This window comes from Pipistrellus hanaki (genome assembly GCF_964339955.1).
Source record: "Pipistrellus hanaki genome assembly, chromosome: 18".
Taxonomy (NCBI): domain Eukaryota; kingdom Metazoa; phylum Chordata; class Mammalia; order Chiroptera; family Vespertilionidae; genus Pipistrellus; species Pipistrellus hanaki.
The window spans coordinates 35,519,407-35,541,811 of record NC_140520.1 but is presented as its reverse complement, the minus strand read 5'-3'; the positions used below and the strand labels follow the sequence as shown (position 1 = coordinate 35,541,811).

The window sequence follows — 22,405 nt, the reverse complement described above, 5'->3', positions numbered from 1 at the left end:
GGCATTTTTTCTCAGTCTGAGAACAGAACGACAGGGAAGAAGCCAACTCTGCGTGTCCCTTCATCCCTCTCCCTGGACTCAGACTTTTCACCCCGCTTTGCTCCGGGGGCAAAGCACACTGACCACATGAGACCATGTGCTTCCGCCTAACCCACAGTGTAACACGTGATGGAATGTGTTAGATTATTCCTCTCAGAGAAAAGCCATGCCTCTCAAACAGCCGACTCGGAGTCCCGAGGCAGAACATGAGAGCTGCGTTGGTCAGTCAGAGACGGATTTGGGAAAGACAAAGCAAGAGAGTCGATCCCCACTTTCACAGAGGGCTGGCTTTCACACTGAGTCTTGGCCCATTAGTGGATATATTTTTTTAAAGAATATATATTTTATTGATTTTTTACAGAGAGGGAGAGAAGGATGGAGAGCCAGAAACATCGATGAGAGAGAAACATCGACCAGCTGCCTCCTGCACACCCCCCACCGGGGATGTGCCCGCAGCCAATGTACATGCCCTTGACCGGAATTGAACCCGGGACCCTTCAGTCTGCAGATCGACGATTTACCAACTGAGCCAAACCAGTTTCGGCTAGTGAATGTCTTTTAACCAGTATTTTTTCAGTGGAGTATAATAGCAGAGAATAGGCTAGAATAGAAATAGTAAGGAGACATACTATTTCAGGTATGTCCACACAGGATGTAACATGTATTTCTAACTATGGACCACAAAGTTTAAAAGCTGCTGGCTTATGGAGCCACTTGTGATGAAAAAGATTCCTGCCCCCACCTTAAACAGAAAAACAATGACAGCCGGTACCATACTGCCCTGCTTTATTTTTACAGAGCTGGCTTCGATCCATATCTCCTCTGGTCTCATCCATGCTGATTCCACGGTTCCAATTCTCAGGTCTGGGCTCCCTAATGTCAGGCGAAGCTCACCCATACTCTCCCCTAATGGCCAACCTCCCACCCACTGCAGCCCGATGGAGCCTGCGGCAGCCAGTGGAGCTCTTATTCCCTGCAAGAAGAAGGCCAAGGTGAATGCACGCCCTTCTGCAGCCTGTCTCCGCCCGCCCGTGCCCCGATGCTAAGGGGGTCCTCATCGCCCTGGCTGGGGAAGATGCCGCCGGCATAGGCGGGGAGACATATGAGAGAAGACTGTTCTTTGGATGCACGGGGTGGGGGTGAAGGAGAGATTCTGCCTTCTGTAGAGCCCTACCCTAGGAAGCAACTTGGTACCACTCTCCCCCATCACTCATCCTTTACTGATTCTCTCTATCCCAGACCGGAAAAGGTCCACTCCCCTTCTCGGCCTCCATCCCAGGTCAGCCCCTTCAGGCACTGACTCCACCCAGTGGTGCCCACCGCTGTGACCTCTCGGCGAACCTCATGCAATGCCCTGTGGCACAGACTCCCCAGTGTCAGCCGCCACTTGGAGCAAAAGGGACTCCAGTTCCCATCCGAAGCCTCTTCCCAAGCCCTCTCTCCCAGCCCCTGCCCCAGCAGCCTCCGCCACAGCTCACCGGAGAGGAAGCCCGGCCCCCTCCGGGCCCGCGCCGCCCCTCTTCTCCTGCCGGCTGAGGATCCGCAGCAGGATGTTGTACACGTCTTGTTCCATGTAGCCCTGGGCGTGACGGGAAAGAAAGAGGGAGAAGAACAGGAAATGGGAGACAGAAGAGGGAGAGGCCCTGAGATGTGGTGGAATGCGGTTTGCGGACGATGAGCCCTCACTTAAACAGCATTTGACTTTGGGGATGTTTCCTAACCTTTTCAAGGAAAGCAACGATGTTTACTTTTCAGGACTGCTGTGAGGGTTCCGACCCTGATTCTGACGCAAAGCTGCCGTATACAATAAGTGTTCCATCCTTTGTAGCTATTATTCCTATTAGAGGAGCAAGCCCACCCCCGCCGCCTCTTCCTTGGTGAGGGAGGAGGGAATTGAGGAAGGGCATAAGGGACAGGGCATAAAGGCTTTACAGTGGGGCAGGAATTGAAAAGGGGGGACAAACACCCCTCTCCCCTCACATTCCCATACCTCAGGACATCCAGAGGCCTGGCACTAGAACATCTAACGGCTAGCCTTCCCGGAAATGACAAATATGTGTGGGTAAGAAAAGGGATCCAAATCCCATACTCCCTCCCCCACCCTGTCCCTCCCTCCCCCGTGCTCACCTGAGCAGCACTCAGCAGATGGTTTCTATAGGTAGTGATGATCTCTTCGTGGTTCTTCTGAGAATCCTGGGGGTGAGCATCAATGGGGGTTGTGTGCCCACCCTCCCTACTCACCCCGACCCCCAAGCAGGAGGAACAATGAAACTAAGTGGTCAGCTGGGCCAGAGAGTCTCCCTGGACCCATCACTAGCCCAGCCTGGACCACTTTTGAACAGGTCTCTGCGATTCCCAGAATCCTCCCACATCCCCTCCCGTGACCTTTCAGTCCGGGACCAAACGTACCCGCAGCTGCGAGGCCAGGCGCGCATTTTCTCCTCGAACAGCTAGGACTTCCTCAGAGAGCTGCTCCACCTTCTTCAACAACTCCTTGACCTGAGGCCAAAGGGAGCCAGTGAGGCCCAAGTCATGCCCCCCCCCACCCCCGTCCCACGGTCAAGGTCAGCTTCCCTTTGCTGAGTCTGTGCTATGTGCCAGATGCTTTTACACACCTGTCTCATGCCATACTCCAAACAGCTCTACTTCTGTTCTGGGAGGAACACTTCTCTGAAGGGAGTATTATTACTGACATGTTCTTAAATAACTTGTCAAAATCATACAGCTAACAAGTGATGACATATGACTTGAACCAAGACCTTTTTGAATGAATGGTCCGTGCTCTTAAGTCTGTACTGGGTCCTGAACCACTCCTGGCTGCTGACCGCTGAGCGAAATGGAGATGAGTGTTTGTGGTTGCGAGGCTACAGCACAAATGTGGTTAAGGATGACCAGCAGTACCAGGAATGGTGGGAGTGAGAATAATGAAAATAACTGATCGGGCACTTATTATTTTCAAAAAATCATTCCGAGTATTTTAAATACAATATCTCATTTAATGTGACCCTCACAACAACCCTCTTATTCGCCTCATCTTATTCATGAAAAAAACTGAGACTTGGAGATTCCAAGGCTTAGATAACTCACTCAAGTTCAATCAGTAAGTTTTGAGACTGAAATAGAAATCCAGCCGAAACCGGTTTGGCTCAGTGGATAGAGCATCGGACTGCGGACTGAAAGGTCCCGGGTTCGATTCCAGTCAAGGGCATGTACCTTGGTTGCGGTCATGTCCCCGGTGGGGGGTGTGCAAGAGGCAGCTGGTCGATGTTTCTCTCTCGTCGACATTTCTAACTCTCTATCCCTCTCAATTTCTCTCTGTTTAAAATCAATAAAAAAATATATATATATTAAAAAAAAAGAAAAGAAATCCATCTTACCTAACCTTACCGAATAAAAGCAAAACATGCAAATTAACCATCACCCCACTATGCCCACAGCCAATCAGAGTGGCTATGCAAATGAACCTAACAAAGTGGCTATGCAATGAACCTACATATGCAGGCACAGAGCAGAGTGAAGTCTGCTATGAGGGGAAGGGGGGCAGCGGAGGGAGCTACTGGAATGGTGCTCCAGACAGAAGCGAGGATGTGCCAGCTCCAGGCTGCCTGGGAGCGGAGATGTGCTGGCTTCTGGGCAGCTGGGAATGAAGCCTATTCTTCAAATATCGTGCAATGGGCCTCTAGTAATGTATATGAAGTGCTTAGTGTAGGGCAGTGCCTGGTGGGGATAGAAATCCAGACAATATCAGTCCAACATCCACTACACTATTTTCTTTTACCCAGTTGCTCTCTTTCCTCTTCTCCTTCCACACCGACAGAAACCTGTCCTTTCTTTAATTGGCCCCATCCCACACTGATTCCTCTTCTGAATAACCTTTCTTCTATTTTTATGCACTGTGTATTATATAAGACGTATGCTCCCTATATTTTTGAATCCTTATAAATTTGATCATGTACATAAATTTGAATAAGTAGTCTGAATTCATTTCACAGATAAAGTTCTAGAATTAATACTTCATTTATAAGTTAATTTTAAAAAATTAGAATTCATAAAACATGCCCCTAGACACATGTAGACTTAGAGCAATCATTAGGAAACTCAGGTGTCAAACACGGCGGTTTTCAAACGTTTTACTCTGCATTGGCGCTCTTGGGCCATGGAAATCCTTCGCAGAACCTGCTCGGATGGACGGGAAGGGGTGCAGCGGACCTGTAGCCTAGTCTGCTTCTCTTAATCAGCCTGGACTTGGCTTCTCAGAACCTAGCAAAGCCACAGCAACCCACCATAGCATCAGACCGCTCTCAGGCTAAGATATGATTGAAGTCAAAATGCTAATAAGCCACACTGCTCCACAGGTGGGAGCCCGCCACGTTGCTTCTAAACCAGAGTCCAGATTTTAACACCTAAGCCCCTTTCTCTCTCCTATTTATATATTTGATCTTAGAGAGGAAGGGAGAGAGAGAGAGAGAAACATCAATGATGAGAGAGAATCATTGACCGGCTGCCTCCTGCACGCTCCACACTGGGGATCCAGCCCACAACCCCGGCACATGGCCTGACTGGCAATTGAACCTGACCTCCTGGTCCATAGGTAGATGCCCAACCCACTGAGCCACACTGCCAACCCTCTCCTCCCATCTCAACCCCAAACCACCTTAGACCCAGAGAACTCAGCGTGACCCTTGCAAACGGTTGGCGTTCTGTTGGGGAGGGACTCCTCTGGCTAACCAAAGGCAGATGCAGCTAGCAAGCCTTCCCCGCCGCCGCATCTCATCACCTTGGCCTCCTTGTCCTGGCACGCCCCGAGGAGGTGCTCCATCTTCTCTCTCAGCAGCCCCACCGTCTGCTCGAACTGCTCCGGGCACCCGCGCGCCTCGCCGGCCTGGCGCTCCGGCTCCGGGGTCCGGGCCGCCGGGTCCCCGCCGCGGCAGCCCGCCTGGCGGCAGGCGGCGCTGCACTGGTCCAGCAGCGCCCGCAGCTCCTGGCCGCACGCCTGCGCCTGGGCCGCCTGCGAGCTGCGCGCCCGCTCCTGCTGCCGCAGGCTGGCCGCCTCCCGCGCGCGCAGCTCGGCCACCTCCTCCGTGGCCTGGTACAGCAGCTGCTTCAGCTTCCCGATCTCCTGGCTCTTCCCGCGCATCGAGGCCTGCACGGCGCGCAGCTCTGCCTCCAGCTGCCCCAGGTCCTGCTCCAGCGCCGCCACTTCGGGGGCAGCCGGCCCCTTGGCGGAGGTGCCGGGCTCTGGGTGCGAGGCGGGGGCTCCCCGCAGCCGCTGGTTGTCCTCCTCCAGCCGCGCCAGCACCTGCTGGGCCTCGCGGTGCCGGGCCACCAGGGCGCTGATGCAGGCCTGCAGCTCCTGCAGGGGCTCGGGGCCGGCGCCGCGGGCACTGGCCTTGCTTACCAGGTCTGGGGGCAGGCAGTCCCACAGGCCGCGGAGGCCGCTGCTCTGCGACGCCAGGTGCCTGCGCAGCTTCTCGGTGGCCTCCTTCTCCAGGGCCAGCTCATCCGTCAGCAGCCCCACGCTCTTCCGCAGCTGCTGCAGCTGGACCTGCGCCACGGGCCGGGGCACGAACTCCCGCTGCAGCCGCTGGCTCAGGCACTGCAGCTCCCCTTGCAGCCGCTGCCGCTCCCGGCCCAGCTCCCCCAGCTCCTCCAGCAAGCTACTGTTGTTCAGTCTCAGGGCCGACACCTCCTTCTCCAGCGTGCCCTTGGCCAGCCCTGCCCCGGGCGGCTGCAGCCTGCCAGGGGCCCCTGGAGACTCCGGCTGGGTCCCAGGAGCCCCCGTCTCCTCTCCACACTCTTCCGTGACGGCTTCTGAGCCCGCCTTTGGGGCTCCGGCTCTGGACTCCTGGGCGGGGGTCCCCGGTGTCGCCTGCAGCCCCACCTTGGCCCGATCCAGCTTCAGCAGCACCTGCTCCAGCCTGGCCTCCATCTTCTCCCAGGCAGCCGCCGTGGCCTCAGCCCGGGACGCCCCCAGAACTCGCTCCAGGACGGGCCTTGACAAAGCCCCCAGGGCAGCATCCTTTTCTCGCCAAACAGCAGCCAGCTCCTCCCTCAGCTGGAGCAGCAGTTGGTTCATGGCTGCTGTGCCCACTGCTTCAGCCCCTGTGTCTGCTCTCTCCGCCCCCGGGGCCTTCGGCCGCTCCTTCTGGCCGGCCTCCCGCTGGTCTGCATGCTCTGGGCCGAAGGCCTGCCCACTGCCAGGCGTCGGGTGCTGTCCTGTGGCTTCCCCCGGGACCTCAGACGTTGGGCCCTGGGGTGGCCCCTGTTGTGGTTGGGACCTGCCATGGGCTTCATAGTATGTCTCCCGGGGGGATGAATCCTCAGGCTTCTTGGGAGCTGATCCTGGGCTGGCTGCGGCTGCGGCTGTGGCTGCGGCTTCGGCCACTGCCCGCTGCTGCTTCTTTAGCTCTCGGACGCCCTCAGCCAGCAGGTCCAGCGGGGAGGCCTGCTCCATGCCATCCCCTCCAGGACGGACACTGGGACTCGGCCCGTCGGGAGCTCTGGGCTCCTGGAAGAGCAGCAGCCCCAGCTCCTGCACCTGCTCTCGGATCTGGTTCGCCAGGCCCAGGTAGGCTGCGGCTTGATCCTCGCACGCTTCTGTCTTTCGCACCAGCTCCTGCTCCAACTGAGACACTTTCTTCTGCTCCTCTTCATACTTCCGCCTCCACTCCTCCGGGCACGCATCCTCACGCTCCCCTTCCTGCTCCGCTGCGGGCGACGGAGAGGCCTGTGAAGCAAACAGAGGAGTGACGGGAAGCCAGGGCAGCTATCCCAGCCCCGGAGGGCTTCCCGCGCTTGGACCATCTTGCCGCCCCCATGGGCACCGCCTGGGAGGTGTCCCGGTGGGATGGCCTGGGTGGGTGGAAGGGGAGGCGCTTAGGGTCTTACCTTAGACACAGCATCTGAGTGTGGAACCAGCCCCTGACCTAGATGAAAAGACACGAGGAGAATGTGACCCTCCCTGAGAGGATGGCCCTTTGGGTCATAACCCTCATCACCAGTCTTCCTGCAGTGGGGAGCCACTCCTGTTCAGCCCAGCAGCCTTGGCTCCCTACCCCAGCTCACTCATCCTGCTCTCTCGCTTTATCGGACACTCTACCCGGCGCTGCTACAGGCACCGGACATCGCTAGTGACAAAACAGACATGGCCTGTCATCTGCGGGGTTCAGAGTCCAGCAGGGGGAGGTTGGCTGGGAACCCACACAGAGATGCTCAATCACAGCTCAGAAGTCCTACTGAGCGCCAGCCCCCGCTGCCTTGAGTAAGACGGGGCTTCATTAAGGACCTCGGCGGCCCTGCTTTTGGGAACTCGGGGTCATCTCATAGCAGCAGCAAGAAATAAGCAAATCCTGGACTACGGTGGCAATTATCGGTCAGGTGGGTTGTTTCCACGGGGACAATGGATTCTCTGAAGCTTCTCTGAGCTCTTGGGGAGGATCTTGTAGTCGCACAGGGACCTGGCTCACCTCCCCGCCGCCAGCTCAGGGCCTTCTGCACCAGCTTGCGCAGCGCCTTGTCCTGTGAGCGCAGGCAGTAGTACATGGCGTCGTGGCCCGCGCAGTCCACCGTCCCCACGTCCGCCCCGTGGCTCAGGAGCAGCTCCGCCACCTCGGCGCTGCCTTTCTCACAGGCCATGATCAGAGCCGACCTGTGGGTTAGGACAGATATATACATATACACACACACATACACACATATACATATACACAACCCATACACATACATATATACACATACACACATATATACACATATATACATATGTACATATGCATGCACACATATACACACATACGCGTACATATACACATACATACGTGCACACACATATACACACACACACATACATATACATACTTTTTTTTTCCGAGAGGAAGAGAGAGGGAGAGATAGAAACGTCAATGATCAGATTCATCAATAGGCTGCCTCCCGCACACCCCACACTGGGGACTGAGCCCACAACCTCTTGATTCATAGGTCAACACTCAACCACTGAGCTATGCCAGCGGGCAAAACCAGAACTTTTCACACGCCATTCCTGGACCTGCAGCATCAGAAAGCAGGGGCTGATGGCTTCATTTTTCTCTGCTTTGCATATTAAGATTCTGCATAAATTCTTTATTAGAGAGAAGGATTCCATTGCTCGGAAGATAGTTTGAAAACCAGTCAATTAAACTAATGAGTCCAGAGGTATTGATTCTACTTCCCAAGTTATCTACATTAGGAAGATGGTGGGGGAGCAGCTGAATGAGAGCAGGGAGTAAAACATGCTTCCCGTCTCTAGGAAAGCAGTGAAGCAGCAGGCGATCTCTTCTAAGCCACCGCTCAGAAAAGGAGACCAAGAACACAGAGGCCAACCTGCCCCCCCCACATATACATGCATGACCACACACACACACACACACACACACACACACGCACACACGCACGCACACCCTCTTTGCCCAGTGGCTCCTTCCTAGAGCGGCCAGGGCCTGGATGGGGAGGGAAGACGGGGAGGGCTCACTTGTCATCTTTGTCCGTGACGTTGACCCGGGCGCCCCTCTGCAGCAGCTGTGAGCAGATAGCTGCGTGCCCGCCCAGCGAGGCGATCATCAGGGGTGTGCGTCCGTCCTGCGTGGATTGTGGAGAGGGAGTTCGTGAGACAACCCCACCAGCTCCCTCTCCCCACACCTTTCCAGGAAAAGCCCAGTCTGAGGGCTGAATATCCTTTCACAGGGTTAAAAGCTCTCCAGAAGATAGGGCTTAACCTCTCTGTGAGGAAGAGGAGGAGGAGGAGGAGGAGGGGAAGGGGTAGGAGGAGGAGGAGGAGGAGGAAGAAAAGGTGGAGCTGTGAAACCCCTGCTCACAGAAGTGAGCCAGTCCAGCTCAGAGAGCGGCAGCCTGCAGGGCCCTGCAGGGCCCCGCGGACACTCACGTTATCCAGCACGTCCAGGAAGGCTTCGTGGTCACACAGCAGCAGCACACTCGAGGCACAGCCCGAGGAAGCTGGGGGAGGGGGGTGATTGGGTGAAGGGGAGCAGGAAGGGTGCCTAGTCAGATCGTGACCCAACAGCCCCTCCAACTATCTTAGTAAACAGCCCTGCCCTCTCCACCAAATGTAATCCTCCCGTCTCCCGCCCCTTCCTCCCTGCTGCCCTGTGCCCCAGTGTCCCGGCACACACCTGCCCAGTGCAGAGGACTCCGGTTTTCTGCGTCCACGGCATCCTCATTGGCCCCGTGCTGGGAAGAGCCACAGGAAGCGTCATGGAGCAGAGTGGTAATGCTCCCATCCCATGCCACTGGGGGTCCCCGGCTCCTCAATGACCACGGGGACAGGGGGGGGGGGGGAGGGGGCCCATGGCTCCGCAGGCCCAATCCAGGCCTTACAGGTGGCAGGCAGCCTTGAATTTCAGGCCTGGTGCCTAAGCCTAGGGCCTGGGAAAACTCAGGTTACGGGTAAATAAGATGCTAGGACAGTAAGGCCTGGGTCCCGGGCCGGGACTTTGGGATGGTGATTGGGGCTCTTGCAAAGCCTGGGAAAAACAAAAGCAGAAGGCAGGAGCCCAATGGCCTGTTGGCCTTCATATTGTTGAAAACTTATGTATTAATTGTCCATATGTCATTTCACATGTGTAGTTCCCTTTGTACTCTAGACTACGAACGGCTCAAAGGTAGACAGTGGGATTTTGGTTTAATTTGAAACTCTCTGCCCTCCTTCTGCCGGCCCATCATCACCACTGCAGTCAGTCTCTGAAGTGGCTCAGCCAATGGCAGAGCTCAAAATATGCATATTGACTGGGGGGGGCAGTCAGCCCCTGCCAACTCTGACCTGCCCTCAAGGGCAGCATTAAGTGCCGGCCTGCACATAGCAGGCGTTAAATAACTGTTTGTGAATTAAAGAATAAATAACCGCCAGCTTTCTTATTGGGGAGGAGGGAGTATATTTGATTAAATGTTGCTGTGACTTCAAGACAAAGTTTGGGAACTCTGGTCCGCTTCTCCCTTCTCAGGAGGAGTACGGAGGGGTGGCTCTACCTGGAGCAGGACCTTGACACACTGCGGCTGGCAGGAGATGGTGGCCAAGTGCAGGGCGGTGCTTCCTGGAAGGAGGAGAGGAAGAGGCAGGTGGGTGGCCCTGTGCAGGCCAGTGACTCACTGGGAGGGAAGGAGAGACGCACAGATAATCAGAGGGAGATTAGGGAGAGAAGCTCTCAGCCTCCTGGGGCCGGAAATTCCTGTTCCCCGGGTGCCTGGTGCGGTGGAGGTGGGAGGGGTGGTACGTACCCAGCCTGCAGGGAGGGGACTGCGGGAGGGTGCTGGCCAGGCTTTATGAGGGAGGAAGAGGAGGCTGTGGTGGGACCCTCCGGCGGGCGGGCCGCGCGGGCCCCCATGCTGCCTGCCGTGAGGGGAAAGCAAGCGGCACGGCGCAGGCTGACTCACCGTCCTCGTTCGGGCTGTTGATTTCGGCCCCGTTTGCCAGCAGGACGGTCAGACATTCCGTCAGGCCCTTGGAGGCTGCCAGGTGAAACCTGCAGGAGAACGAAGGGACCAGGGTATGAGGAATGGGAGAAGCCTCATAATCTCAATAATCACTGCCTGCACACCCACACTCTCTAACCCCAGAGCCCAGCCCAGAGCAGATAGGGAAACCCTGGCCCGACGTACTGAGGCGGCTAGATGGCCCACTGTCAGTGAGAGAAAGCTGGAAGCAAATACAGAAATTAGAGCTACAGGTCCAAGCAGCCTCAGACTATGGCGGGGCGTCCAGGACCCTTCCCAGACTGGCCGTGTCACAGGGAGAGCCGGCCAGACCCGAGCAGAGGGCTGGCCAGGCGAAGCTGACTTGGCAGAGACAAGAGCAATATCCCTCTTGTCCCACTCACTCCGCTTGGCCGTGTGACTCTCGTAGCTGCCACTTCATTCTGAACTTTCCAAGCACACCTCCGCATCCCACCCCCGCCTCTCTGTGCAATGCAGAAATGCTCTGTGTGCTGTCTGGATCCGTGTTCCATTTGGTTCATGGGCTTTATGGTCTTCTTGGTCATTTTGTCAAGCTGGGCTGTGAGGTGGGCGGAGCTCACTTTGCGCAGCACTTGGTCCCCAGCAAAGACTTAGCAGGACCAAAGGGCCCGGAGCTGTGGGCATTCCCTGTCCTGTGACATTGGGGTTGGAGTTTTCGAAGGGAGTCAGTACCAGAGGCGGGTCCAGGGGACTCACTTACGGGGACTGGCCGTTGGAGTTCAGCTTGGTAGGTCGGGAAGACTTCCTGGAGGCCAGGGCGGCCACGCGCCCCACGTCCCCCCGCTGCACGGCCTCCAGCAGCTTCTGATCACGGCGGTTCCATCGCTCCACCTGGGGCAGAGCCGCAGATGGAGGTTTAGGGGAGGGTGGGGTGTAGAAAGGAAGGAGACAGCCCTGGCCAGTTCGCTCAGTGGTTAGAGCGTCGGCCTGTAGACCAAAAGATCCCGGGTTCGATTCTGGTCAAAGGCACATACTTTGGTTGCAGGTTCTTTCCCAGATCAGGCCCTAGTTGGGGCTCATGCAGGAGGCAACCAATCGATGTGTTTCTCTCACATGGATGTTTCTCTGTCTTTTCCTCTCTCTTCCACTCTCCCTAAAAACCAATGGGAAAATATCCTCGGGTGAGGATGAACAGAAAGGAAGGAGACGGTTAGGAAGATGCCAATCCAGGGGAAAGGAACATCCCTGCGGGCCTTGCAGTGTTCCACTCAGCCCAGGTCACACCGTCCCTGCTGGTGAGCAGTTAAATGTCACCAGTTCATATGCCACCCAGCACGGCTTCTGGTTACTGCCAGTCCTGGACCCAAAGGGGCTTGGACTACTGGATTAAAAACCATTTTTGAGTGCTGGATGCGGAATATTTCAAATGGATTTTTAAAAATATATTTTATTGATTTTTTACAGAGAGGAAGGGAGAGGGATAGTTAAAAACATCGATGAGAGAGAAACATCGATCAGCTGCCTCCTGCACACCCCCACTGCACACCCCCACTGCCCATAACCAACGTACATGTCCTTGACCGGAATCGAACCTGGGACCTTTCAGTCCGCAGGCCGATGCTCTATCCACTGAGCCAAACCGGTTTCAGCTCAAATGCCTTTTTAACCCTCTCTGTGATTATCATTGTGGGTGCACAGCCTCAGAGCAGTCCTAGCCTTGACGCCCTTCCCTTTTGCTCTCAAACTGACCCAAACGGACCACTCCTGGTTGGGCTCACATGCCTCTCAGCTTCCCAAGCTGCTCTGCTTTGTGTCTGCAGATGTTTGGGAAATCAAGGCACCTAATGTCAGGTCACAGCCACGAGGCCAGTTATCTACCCATCGGCTTTGGGCTCCAAACTGGGAGGAGAAGCGCAGAGTTTCGGTTTTCCCGTCTCACGTTTTGCCCATTACCCAGTGGCTCTTCCCTTTCAGGGCAAAGGCAGCCGCGAGGCAAATATAGGCCTCTCGCTGGGTTCAGAGGCAGCGAGGCCTCTCCCCATCTCCTCCCTCCCTCCTTCCCCCATTCCGGGCAGGGAGCAGCTGTCCCAGATAAGGCCACACCTGGGCGTGCATTGTTCTATTATTCCAGCCTGACTTTCTCCCGGAGATGGGGCAATTACAATAATTGAAGTATCACGGGGTGTGAGAGAGAGAGCTGGGTAAAACCATCCAGGGCAAAACGCACAGAAAAGCCTGATCTAAGCCAGAGAAGGGGAAGGAAAGGAAGAAAGGATGCAGAGACCCGCAGTAAAAGCACAGAACAGCCTGGTCTGACCCAGAGAAGGGCCGCAGGGACCTGTCAGCAGGCCCAAGTTTGGGGTCTGGTTCAGCTACTTTCTCAGCTATGTGACCCGGAGTAAGCCATTTCACACCTCTAACCTGTTCCCTCATCTATCACATGTGGGAAATAATAGCTGCCTCATCATGTTGTATTAAATGAACTAATGTGCATAAAATCTCTCTGTAAACTGTGAAGAGCTACACAAGTGTATGGCATCCTTCTAACAAAGCAGGAAGCACTGGGGTTTGGTGGCGGCACATTGCATTTTATGAGGTATAATCTCAACAAGGAAGAGGCTATGGGAGGAGGTGGAAAAACATAGGGCTAATGGAAGCCAAATAACTCATTTCCAAATACTGTTTACATAGTTAGGGCAAATTATCCATCACAAACAGGGAAGATTTTGAATGACCCAACCATGAAATGGCCCAGGGGAGAGGGATTCGGGGGTAAGACGCCAGTACACGCTTGTAAATCCTCATAGGCCTTTCAAGTGCTATTTTCAACCAGCCACTCGACATCCCCAGGAAGTGGTTTGGGCTGGTATTATTTTATCTATCTGACACAAGACGTAACCAAAGCCCTCTGAGGTCCAATAACTGTGCAGACACCACAAAATGGCAGGAACGTTGAGATTAGAGCCGAGGCCTCTGCTGTCCAACCCCAGTTCTCACCACCAGGCCACACTACCCCCCAGTGACGGAGACATTTTACTTATTTCCAAACAAACAGCCTAAGGCTGCCTCGGAGCAGAGCCGCCCACTCTCAGACGCTACCTTTCCACACAGAGTCTCCAAGCAGGTTAATTCTCAAAGCACAAAATAAGCAAAGGGACTGCTCCACATGCCAGCAGACTGAGAGGGAAGAACGCCTTCTCCAGTGTCTCTTGGGGCTGGGTCCCCCTCAGAAAACAGCCAGCACCGCCTCCAGAGTCACTGCTGCTGAAGTGTGGTACGGTAGTACTTTACCGTAGAAACTGCTGTTTGGGTTCTGTACTTATGTTTGATAAAACAATAGAAAGTTATTTTGATTTTCTGAACTTATGTATGCTATCCCGATACTCCATGGATGATGGTTTGAATGTCCCATTGCATGTGATCTCACTGGTCATCGAAGCACATTCTTCTGGGACCCAGGACAGATTATCCTAAATTGACTCAGTAGCTACAGAATACTGAGTTTATCGACTCAGTGGTCCCGGAATCTGGACAGCACAATTGTTCTAAATGGCCCCTGTGGTCCCAGATAATGTGTTTCTGTTGATTCAGTGGTTCATAAATACTTTAGATAACCTGCTCACGAAACAGGTTCCTCATTCCAGACCCAAAGGTGTAATCGGTACCTTTGCCAATATAAGCCAGAGGTGGCAAGCTGTCCGGGGCTGTGAGGTCTGGAGCGCTTTTGAGGTCATTTTAATAAATGACTCCATAATTCGACTTTTTGAAGCGTCTTTGTAAGATGGCGGTACACTACAACACTACCAGCTGACCTCAGTGGGAAGTCCTCCGTTTAAAATCCTGATTCTAGCACTTCCCATCCTTGTGAATTTAGGCATGTGAAAGCTTCCTGAACATCAGGTTCTAAATTACATAAAGCCCCTAGCGCTGTCTGGCACACAGTAGGTGCACAATAAATGTTAGTTGAAGCCCCGTTCTTTCTAGCCTTTGGGGGACTGTGAACAAAAGGGGTCACATGCTGACCTGACAGCTCAGGGAAGGCCGGCGTGGCCGTCTTGCAAACTCAGACCTAAAGCCACCACAGAGGATGGTCTGAAATTAAACTTTAACTAAAGCAGTGATGGTGGGCAGTTACATCCTAGGCCAGCATCTTCCCTGACAAGGTCAACCTCTACCTTACTAGTAACTGAGCCTATCTTTCTTTTTGCATCTATAATAACATACCCTTGAAATGTCTGGGTCACTTGTAACTTCCCTTTTTCTGGAGCCCCTGGGGCACAACCTATTGTGCCTGGGCTCCAGGACAGAGACCACAAATTCCTTCATTGTCACCATGTTAATTGTTCCTGCACCCACCTAAGTATGTGCCTATCATTTTACTTTTTATCCAATCCCAGACGTGCCTCCCCCCCCCCCCCATGCTTTCTCCCGCCTCTCTAGTCTGTCACCAATGGATTTCATGTGACCCACCTACGTCCCTTTCCTTTGATTGCAATGTATAAATACAGATGTAACCTGCCATTCTCCGTTACCTCAATTCTCCATTATCTCAATTCATTGAGGTTCTGCTAGCCGCCATATATTGACAGTTTGGCTCAAATAAACTCACAAAAATTCTTTGCAGGTTTCCATGTTTTTTTACATTAACAGGCACATTTTGGATGTTCCTGGGCTCAGAAACCTCTGTACAGGGGAGTGGAAGGAAGAGATCTTAACAGCTAAGCTGTATGGGTGGTACAGTGTTTCCTAGCAAAGTAGACATCTTCTTTTCAGCTAGACAGTTCTAATTCTACTGGATTTACTTAGTATAATCTTGTTTCATTAAAAAGAATTTAGAATAGGTGGAAATTCGTCATGATCAAACCTCTGCAGAGCTAGGGTGGAGGAAGACAGAGATATGCTTCTAAATTCCAAGATCTAGTCCATCGCTCAGCCAGCACCTTGGAAAAGAGGCCGTGGATTACCATCACAGCCTCAAGGGAGCAATTACCAAATTAATCAGCAGGTTCAAATACAGGCATAGCGCTGTGTTTCTGTAGTTAAGGTTAGGGGCCTTTGTAAAAGTAATTGCAACTCCTTATCTCTGGCTGCGTGCCTGTGAGCCTCCCGCCACGACCGCACACCGGCAGCAGAGGGTGGGCAGGTGAATGGAAACGGAAAGGTTGTCTGGAAGGAACCAGGAACTGACTCTCAATTTTTAAAATGCAACTGACATTTCTCTGAACTGATTCAGTCCCAACTGTTTAAAGCTATTTTCTGGCCGAAACCGGTTTGGCTCTGTGGATAGAGCGTCGGTCTGCGGACTGAAAGGTCCCAGGTTCGATTCTGGTCAAGGGCATGTACCTGGGTTGCGGGCACATCCCCGGTAGGGGGTGTGCAAGAGGCAACTGATCGATGACTCTTTCTCATCAACGTTTCTAACTCTGTATCTCTCTCCATTCCTCTCTGAAAAATCAATATATTTTTAAAAAATAAAATAAAAAAATAAAAAATAAAGCTATTTTCTGGCCTACTTCCTGCAAAGGCAGAAAAAGCTAATGTGTAAGACACTCTCTTAAAGCCTTCCTCTACTTGTCTAAAATAAGATTATAAAGCTGATTTTTATCTGTTTGCTGAATTTCCTATATTCTGGATAACTTAGATTAGTTCCCCCCCCCCCCAAAATGTATTTTATTGATTTTTTACAGAGAGAAAGGGAGAGAGTTAGAAACATCGATGAGAGAGAAACATCGGATCAACTGCCTCCTGCACACCCCCTATTGGGGATGTGCCTACTACCAAAGTACATTGGTGCCATTGACCTGGGTCTCTTTAGTCCACAGGCCAACACTCTATCCACTGAGTCAAACTGATCAGGACAACTTAGTTTTAAAGTGATCAGGCCCCAGCCAGTGTGGCTCAGTTGCTTGAGCGTCATCCCATGCGCCCAGAGGATGTTGGGAGTTCTATTCCTGGTTTGGGGCTCCATTCCCAATAGGGGGCGTGCAGAAAGGCAGCTGATGATGCTCTCACATCAATGTTTCTCTTTCCCCTGCCCTCCCATCTTCTCTCCCTCTTTAAAAAAAATCAATAGACCTAGCTGTTTTGGCTCAGTGGACAGAGTGTCAGCCTGCAGACTGAAGGGTCCCGGGTTCAATTCCGGTCAAGGATACTTGAGTTGCAGGTTCAATCCCTAGTAGGGGGCGTGCAGGAGGCAGCCGATCAGTGATTCTGTCTCATCATTAATGTTTTTCTCTCCCTTCTCCCTTCCTCTCTGAAATCAATAAAAAAATTTTTTTTTAAAATCAATAAAAATATCTTAAAGAAGAAAAAGAAGATGACCAGTGATTTTTCAGTCCTTACTCTGAGAGTTGAAGGGCTCTGGCCCTGGACCCAGAGGCGGGTGCGATGGGCAGGGCTAGGCCGGTGTGACTGGGAAGCCGGGCTTCAGGAGTGGCCAGGAAGGCAATCACACTATTTTATTTCTCTGACAGGCAGGTCCAGAGTGGTTAGCGACTCGGGGAGTGGAGGAATTTCTCTTAGGAGGTATGAGGAAGTTTTATGTGGAAACAATGGCCTATGAGGGAGCTTTCTGGGATCCCATCCCGCCTGAGGAAAGTGTCCTCCCAGTCAGACAGTTCTCAATCCACCCAACTGACTTCCTGTAACCTTGTTCACTAAGAAGAGTTTAGAATGGGTAGAAACCCTTCATGGCCTCAACTTTGTAGAGCTGAATGAAGGACAGAGGAATACTTCCAAATTCCAAACTAACCCTAACCATAACCCTAACACTAACCCTAACCCTAAGGTTGCTCCCCCAGCATCTTGGACAGGAGGCACTGAAAGGATTGGGAAATCAGGCGGGATGAAACAGTGACCCCGTTCCTAAGGCACAGGCGGACTCCACAGACCTGACAGGGAGGGCCGTGGCGGCCTGCCAGGGAAGAGCCCTTGTGCCTAAGAAAACCATTAGGGAGCACAGGGTCTGGGCTGCCTCTGTTTCCGGTGCCCATGTCACTCAGGGAGTGCCTGTGATTGGCTGGCCCGTGAGAGAAACAAAGCGGAGAAGCATGTAAGTGGGACAAGGACAGGCCTCAACAGAGCTCCCCTATTGCCTCAGAGCTCGCTTCCAGCTCCTGGGGCCTGCCCGTGCGGAGTGCACTCAACATTTCTCACGTTTGCTCACGAGTGACATCACTCATTCGGTCAGGCTGGGCTACGCAGTATCACTACAGGCACTTGGCACCCTCAATGCACAATTCCCGTCTCCACAGAGAACGTGGTCCCCTGGCGGGGGGTCTCTGTGAGAGATCCTCAGAGAAGAGGACACGCTTCCCAAGCCACCGCCTTCTGCAATCTTCTTCCTGTGCTTTGTTCTGGGAGAAGAGGGAGTGGAGCGACTTCTGCTGGGAACCCTGAGTGAATCCACTCTCTTCTCACCGCCACCTTTCCCCACCTCAGTCCAAGGAAGCAGCATAAGCCCCAAACTACTGGGCGACGGTGTAGAGGGAAGGAAGATTCTGGGGAGAAGCAGGCGGGAGGCCCTGGCTGGCCCAAGAACCAGTCTGATGACCAAACACTGCAGTGACCCGGTGAGGGCGAATTCTGCAGGCAGCTTCCCCGGATCTGTGTGCAGAAGCCAGGCACCGTGCCTCCTCCGGCAGAGCCTGCCAGGCCGGCCAGACTGTAAGATTAACCCGCAGAGAGCAGGCGGGCCAGGCAAAGGGGGGCACAGTGGGGCTGAACAACCATGGGCAGAGAGGGGCAGAAGCTGCAGGGGAGAGCAGGAGAAGGCAGCTGGTGGGGAGCGCCCATTAGAAAGAGGTGTGGAGGAGTGTCTGAGAGCCTGCGGGAATGGAGAGGGGATGAGAGGGGGAGAGGCATGGGTGCAAGGATGGAGAAGAGCTAGGGAAGGCACGGGGCTGGGAGAAAACAGCAAGAATAGGACCAGAGGGGAGGGGAGGGCTGTGAGGACAGCACAGGACTGGGCTTGGGGGACAGAGTGGAACTTAGGCTGAGCTGGGCTGTGGACAGGACAGAAGATGGTTCAGAACAGAGAGACTGAGCAAAAGTAGAGGACAGGCCTTCCGAAGGGGACAAGGGCTGCAGGGAACATACTAGAAGCTGGGATTGTAGGTGACAGCAGGACAAGAAAGGGCCAAGGCAAAGAACCTTGGGGAGGTCAGAGGTTAGCAGAGGCTGGGGGACAGGGTCTTGAGGGAGGCAGGAACGGCGGGCTGGCTACATTCTGCATTTGGGGAAGGAAGACCTGGAAAGACCGATAGAGGGAAAAGGCAAATGGTGCCCCAGGGTGGGACACAGGGTCACCACAGGGCTCAGACCCTAGCCCCGTCCCCATACTCCCAGACGTTTTGGCACCTACCGCCACCTTTGAGCTGGAGCAGGAGAAGAAGCGCTTCATGGCCAGTGACAGGGCCAGGGCCAGGGCCACGGGGGGACGGGGACGCGCGGAGGAAGGGGCCACAGGATCCCGAACCCACCGAACTCGGTCGCGGCTGTGCCAGGGCAAGCTGTCAAAAGCAGGGCCGCCCCGCCCCCGGGCCGCCGGCTCGCTCAATCAGACACCAGCCCCGCGGGCTGCGCTCACAGCTCCGCCCCGGCCCTGCCCCTCCGCCGCGGCGGAGGCGAAAAGCCTGCAGTCTAGGGCGGCGACCTGGGTTGGGTCTCAACCCCCGCCCTCCAAACCGAACCGAACCGAACCCGCCCTCCAAACCGAACCCGCCCCGCTCCGACCGCTTAACCGTAGACAGAACTGCCGCGTGGGCGGCGCTAAAACCCTCCCAGGCCCCGCCCCAGCCCCGCCCCCTCCACCAACCGCCAGCCCCAGCGCAGCCCGAAGCCACGCCCCCGACGCAGCCCCGCCCCGCCAATAGCCCCGCCCCCGCCCCGCCACCAACCGCCAGCCCCAGCGCTACTCGAAGCCCTGCCCACTCCGCAGCCGCCCCGCTCTAGCCCCGCCCCCAGGCCCGCCTGGGTCCCCGAGCGCCGCACGGGGCGGGCATCCCGGCTTCCCTCCTGCGCTCTGCTGGTACCATTGTCGCATTAACCTCTATTCTAAGGTGACCAGACGTCCCGATTTCTAACAATTTGTCCCGCGTCCTGCGTCGTTTTGAAAAAGTCCGAGGGACGCGGGACAAATTGTTAAAAAGCGGGATGGCCTAAACAGGTTTGGCTCAGTGGACAGAGCGTCGGTCTGTGGACTGAAAGGTCCCAGGTTCGATTCCAGTCAAGGGCATGTACCTTGGTTGTGGGCACATCCCTAGTAGGGGGTGTGCAAGAGGCAGCTGGTCAATGATTCTCTCTCATCAATGTTTTTTTTTTTTTTTTTTAAATCAATCTTTATTGTTCATATTATTACAAAGGTTCCTCATTTCTTCCCCCCTCCACCAGGTTCCCACCCCAACCTCTGCCCCCTCCCCATCCCCCATTGTCCTCATCCATAGGTGCACAGTTTATGTTCAGTCTCTTCCTCCCTCCCTTTCCCCGATAGTAAATCCCTTTTCAGATAGTAAATCTGTTACTTAGCATTTTCTCATAACAATAATACCTCCACATGCCCAATGATACACTTCACACAAAAGACATTTCCAAATAGGTCAACCAGCCTCATCCAGGCCCCACCCAAGGCACTCACAGATCAACACCCCAGCACTATACTAACTCAACACATCCAGATCTAAGCCTTCATCACTTGATTCAGCAGACCCTCAAGTTCCCGCAAAAGTTTCCAGCCATGTCTGAGAGGCAGCCTTGGGCAGGTACAGGCGAGGAGCGAGCTGTTTCGGGCCTGGCTGCTCCGGGCCTGGCCTCTGTTGCTCTGGTTCGTTCCACAACCAGCTGCTCCGGGTCTGGTCACTGCCGCTCCCGACCTAGTTTCTCTGGACTTGGCTGTTGCTGCTACAGGCCTGGCCGCACCCGACCCGGCTGCTCTGGGACCGGTTGCTCCGGTCCCGGCCGCTCCGGGCCTGGCCGCTCCAGGCCTGACAGCCGCTGCTCCGGGCCTGGCTGCTCCCAGCCTGGCAGCCATTGCTCCTGGCCTGGCCGCACCAGACCCCGCTGCTCCGGGCCTGGCCGCTCCCAGCCTGGCAGCCGCTGCTCCGGGCCTGGCCGCACCAGACCCGGCTGCTCCGGGCCTGGCCGCTCCCAGCCTGGCAGCCGCTGCTCCGGGCCTGGCCGCACCAGACCCGGCTGCTCCGGGCCTGGCCGCTCCCAGCCTGGCAGCCGCTGCTCCTGGCCTGGCCGCACCAGACCCGGCTGCTCCGGGCCTGGCCGCTCCCAGCCTGGCCGCTGCTGCTCCGGGCCTGGCCGCACAAGACCCGGCTGCTCCGTCCTGGCCGCTCCCAGCCTGGCAGTCGCTGCTCCGGGCCTGGCCGCACCAGACCCGGCTGCTCCGGGCCTGGCCGCTCCCAGCCTGGCAGCTGTTGCTCTGGGCCTGGCCGCTCCCAGCCTGGCAGCTGCTGCTCCGGGCCTGGCCGCTCCCAGCCTGGCAGCCGCTGCTCCTGGCCTGGCCGCACCAGACCCGGCTGCTCCGGGCCTGGCCGCTCCCAGCCTGGCAGCTGCTGCTCCGGGCCTGGCCGCACCAGACCCGGCTGCTCCGGGCCTGGCCGCTCCCAGCCTGGCAGTCGCTGCTCCGGGCCTGGCCGCTCCCAGCCTGGCAGCTGTTGCTCTGGGCCTGGCCGCTCCCAGCCTGGCAGCCGCTTCTCCGGGCCTGGCCACACCAGACCCGGCTGCTCCGGACCTGGCTGCTCCCAGCCTGGCAGCTGCTGCTCCGGGCCTGGCCGCTCCTAGCCTGGCAGCCGCTGCTCCAGGCCTGGCCACACCAGACCCAGCTACTCCAGGCCTGGCCGCTCCCAGCCTGGATGCTCCGTGCTTGGCTACTGCTGTTCTGGGCCTGGCTGCTCCCAACCCGGCTGCTCTGGGCCGGGCTTCTCCGGGCCCAGCCACTCCGTGTCTGGGTGTTCCTGGACTGGCCACCCTGGGCTTGGCCGCCTCTGCCTCAGGCCTGGCTGCCACTGCCCCAGGTCTGGCTGCTCCAGTGCTGGCCGTTGATGCTCTTGTTCTGGCTGCTGCTGCTCTGGGGCCTGGCCACTGCTGCTCCGGGCCCAGCTGCCACTGCCTTGTGCCTGGCCACTCTAGGCCTGGTCGCCGCTGTTCCAACATTCTGTCCCTTTTTTCTCTTTTTTTTTTCTTTTTTTTAAAAAAAAAACAAAACGCATTTATGTTGCAATGTTGGCTGGTGCGTTGAGTTCTGACTTAGTCTTTGATTTTTCAAGATCTTCTTTGTATTCTTTCTTAAGTAATTTTACTATCATTTGCTCTCACTTGATTTCTTCACATTGAGAACTTCTTTGGTTTCTTCCTCCTTGTCCTGGGAGCTCAGCAGGTTGGCCTGTGGCACCCCTTTGTTCTCCGCGGGCTCCCGCGCTGCTCCAGCCTGTTGCCGGGGTCGGCGCCGCCCAGGAAGCAGCCCCCGTCCTTGACTCCGTTGCCAGCGCTCAGCAGTCGAAGGCTCAGGGGCACCCCCCCCACTGGGGGCCCCGTCGCCCGGCTCCTTGCTGGCGCCCGGCTGGCCGGTGTCCGGCTGGCCGGTGTCCGGCAGGGGCTCCTGCTCCTCGTGGCGTTCCTCCAGTCTGGAGCTTTATTTCTCCCTCCCACTAGGGGAGTCCAGGATCAGAGTCAACAGACTGTCCTCTGCGCACAGTGTGCGCGACTCCGGGGGCTCGGCCTTTCGCCGCGCTCCCAGGACTCCACCTCACAGCTCCGTCTCCCCCTGCCCGAGCCTGGGTCCCCAGGGACTGGCCCAGACCTGGAGTTCGGGGCGGTCTGGACTGAGGCTCAGAGCTGCCGCCGGAGGCTTTGTTTCTTCCGGCTAGGGTAATCCAGCATCAGAGTCAACATTCAGTCCTCTGCGAGCCATGTGCGC

General features: G+C 55.6%; 1 protein-coding gene across 1 annotated transcript; it reads right to left on the bottom strand.

Moving 5' to 3' along the window:
* Positions 1 to 542: 542 nt before the first annotated feature.
* On the bottom strand, positions 543 to 19,111 carry ANKRD35 (ankyrin repeat domain 35). Its single transcript, XM_084865471.1, has 14 exons — positions 18,845 to 19,111; positions 11,243 to 11,373; positions 10,462 to 10,550; positions 10,057 to 10,121; positions 9,204 to 9,261; positions 8,957 to 9,027; positions 8,546 to 8,652; positions 7,506 to 7,687; positions 6,928 to 6,965; positions 4,817 to 6,766; positions 2,449 to 2,538; positions 2,167 to 2,232; positions 1,518 to 1,618; positions 543 to 1,012 (listed from the first exon to the last, which is right to left on the bottom strand). The coding sequence occupies exons 1-14, from the start codon at positions 18,881 to 18,883 to the stop codon at positions 1,006 to 1,008; spliced, it is 2,994 nt and encodes a 997-aa protein (XP_084721597.1). The 5' UTR covers positions 18,884 to 19,111; the 3' UTR covers positions 543 to 1,005.
* Positions 19,112 to 22,405: the final 3,294 nt, after the last annotated feature.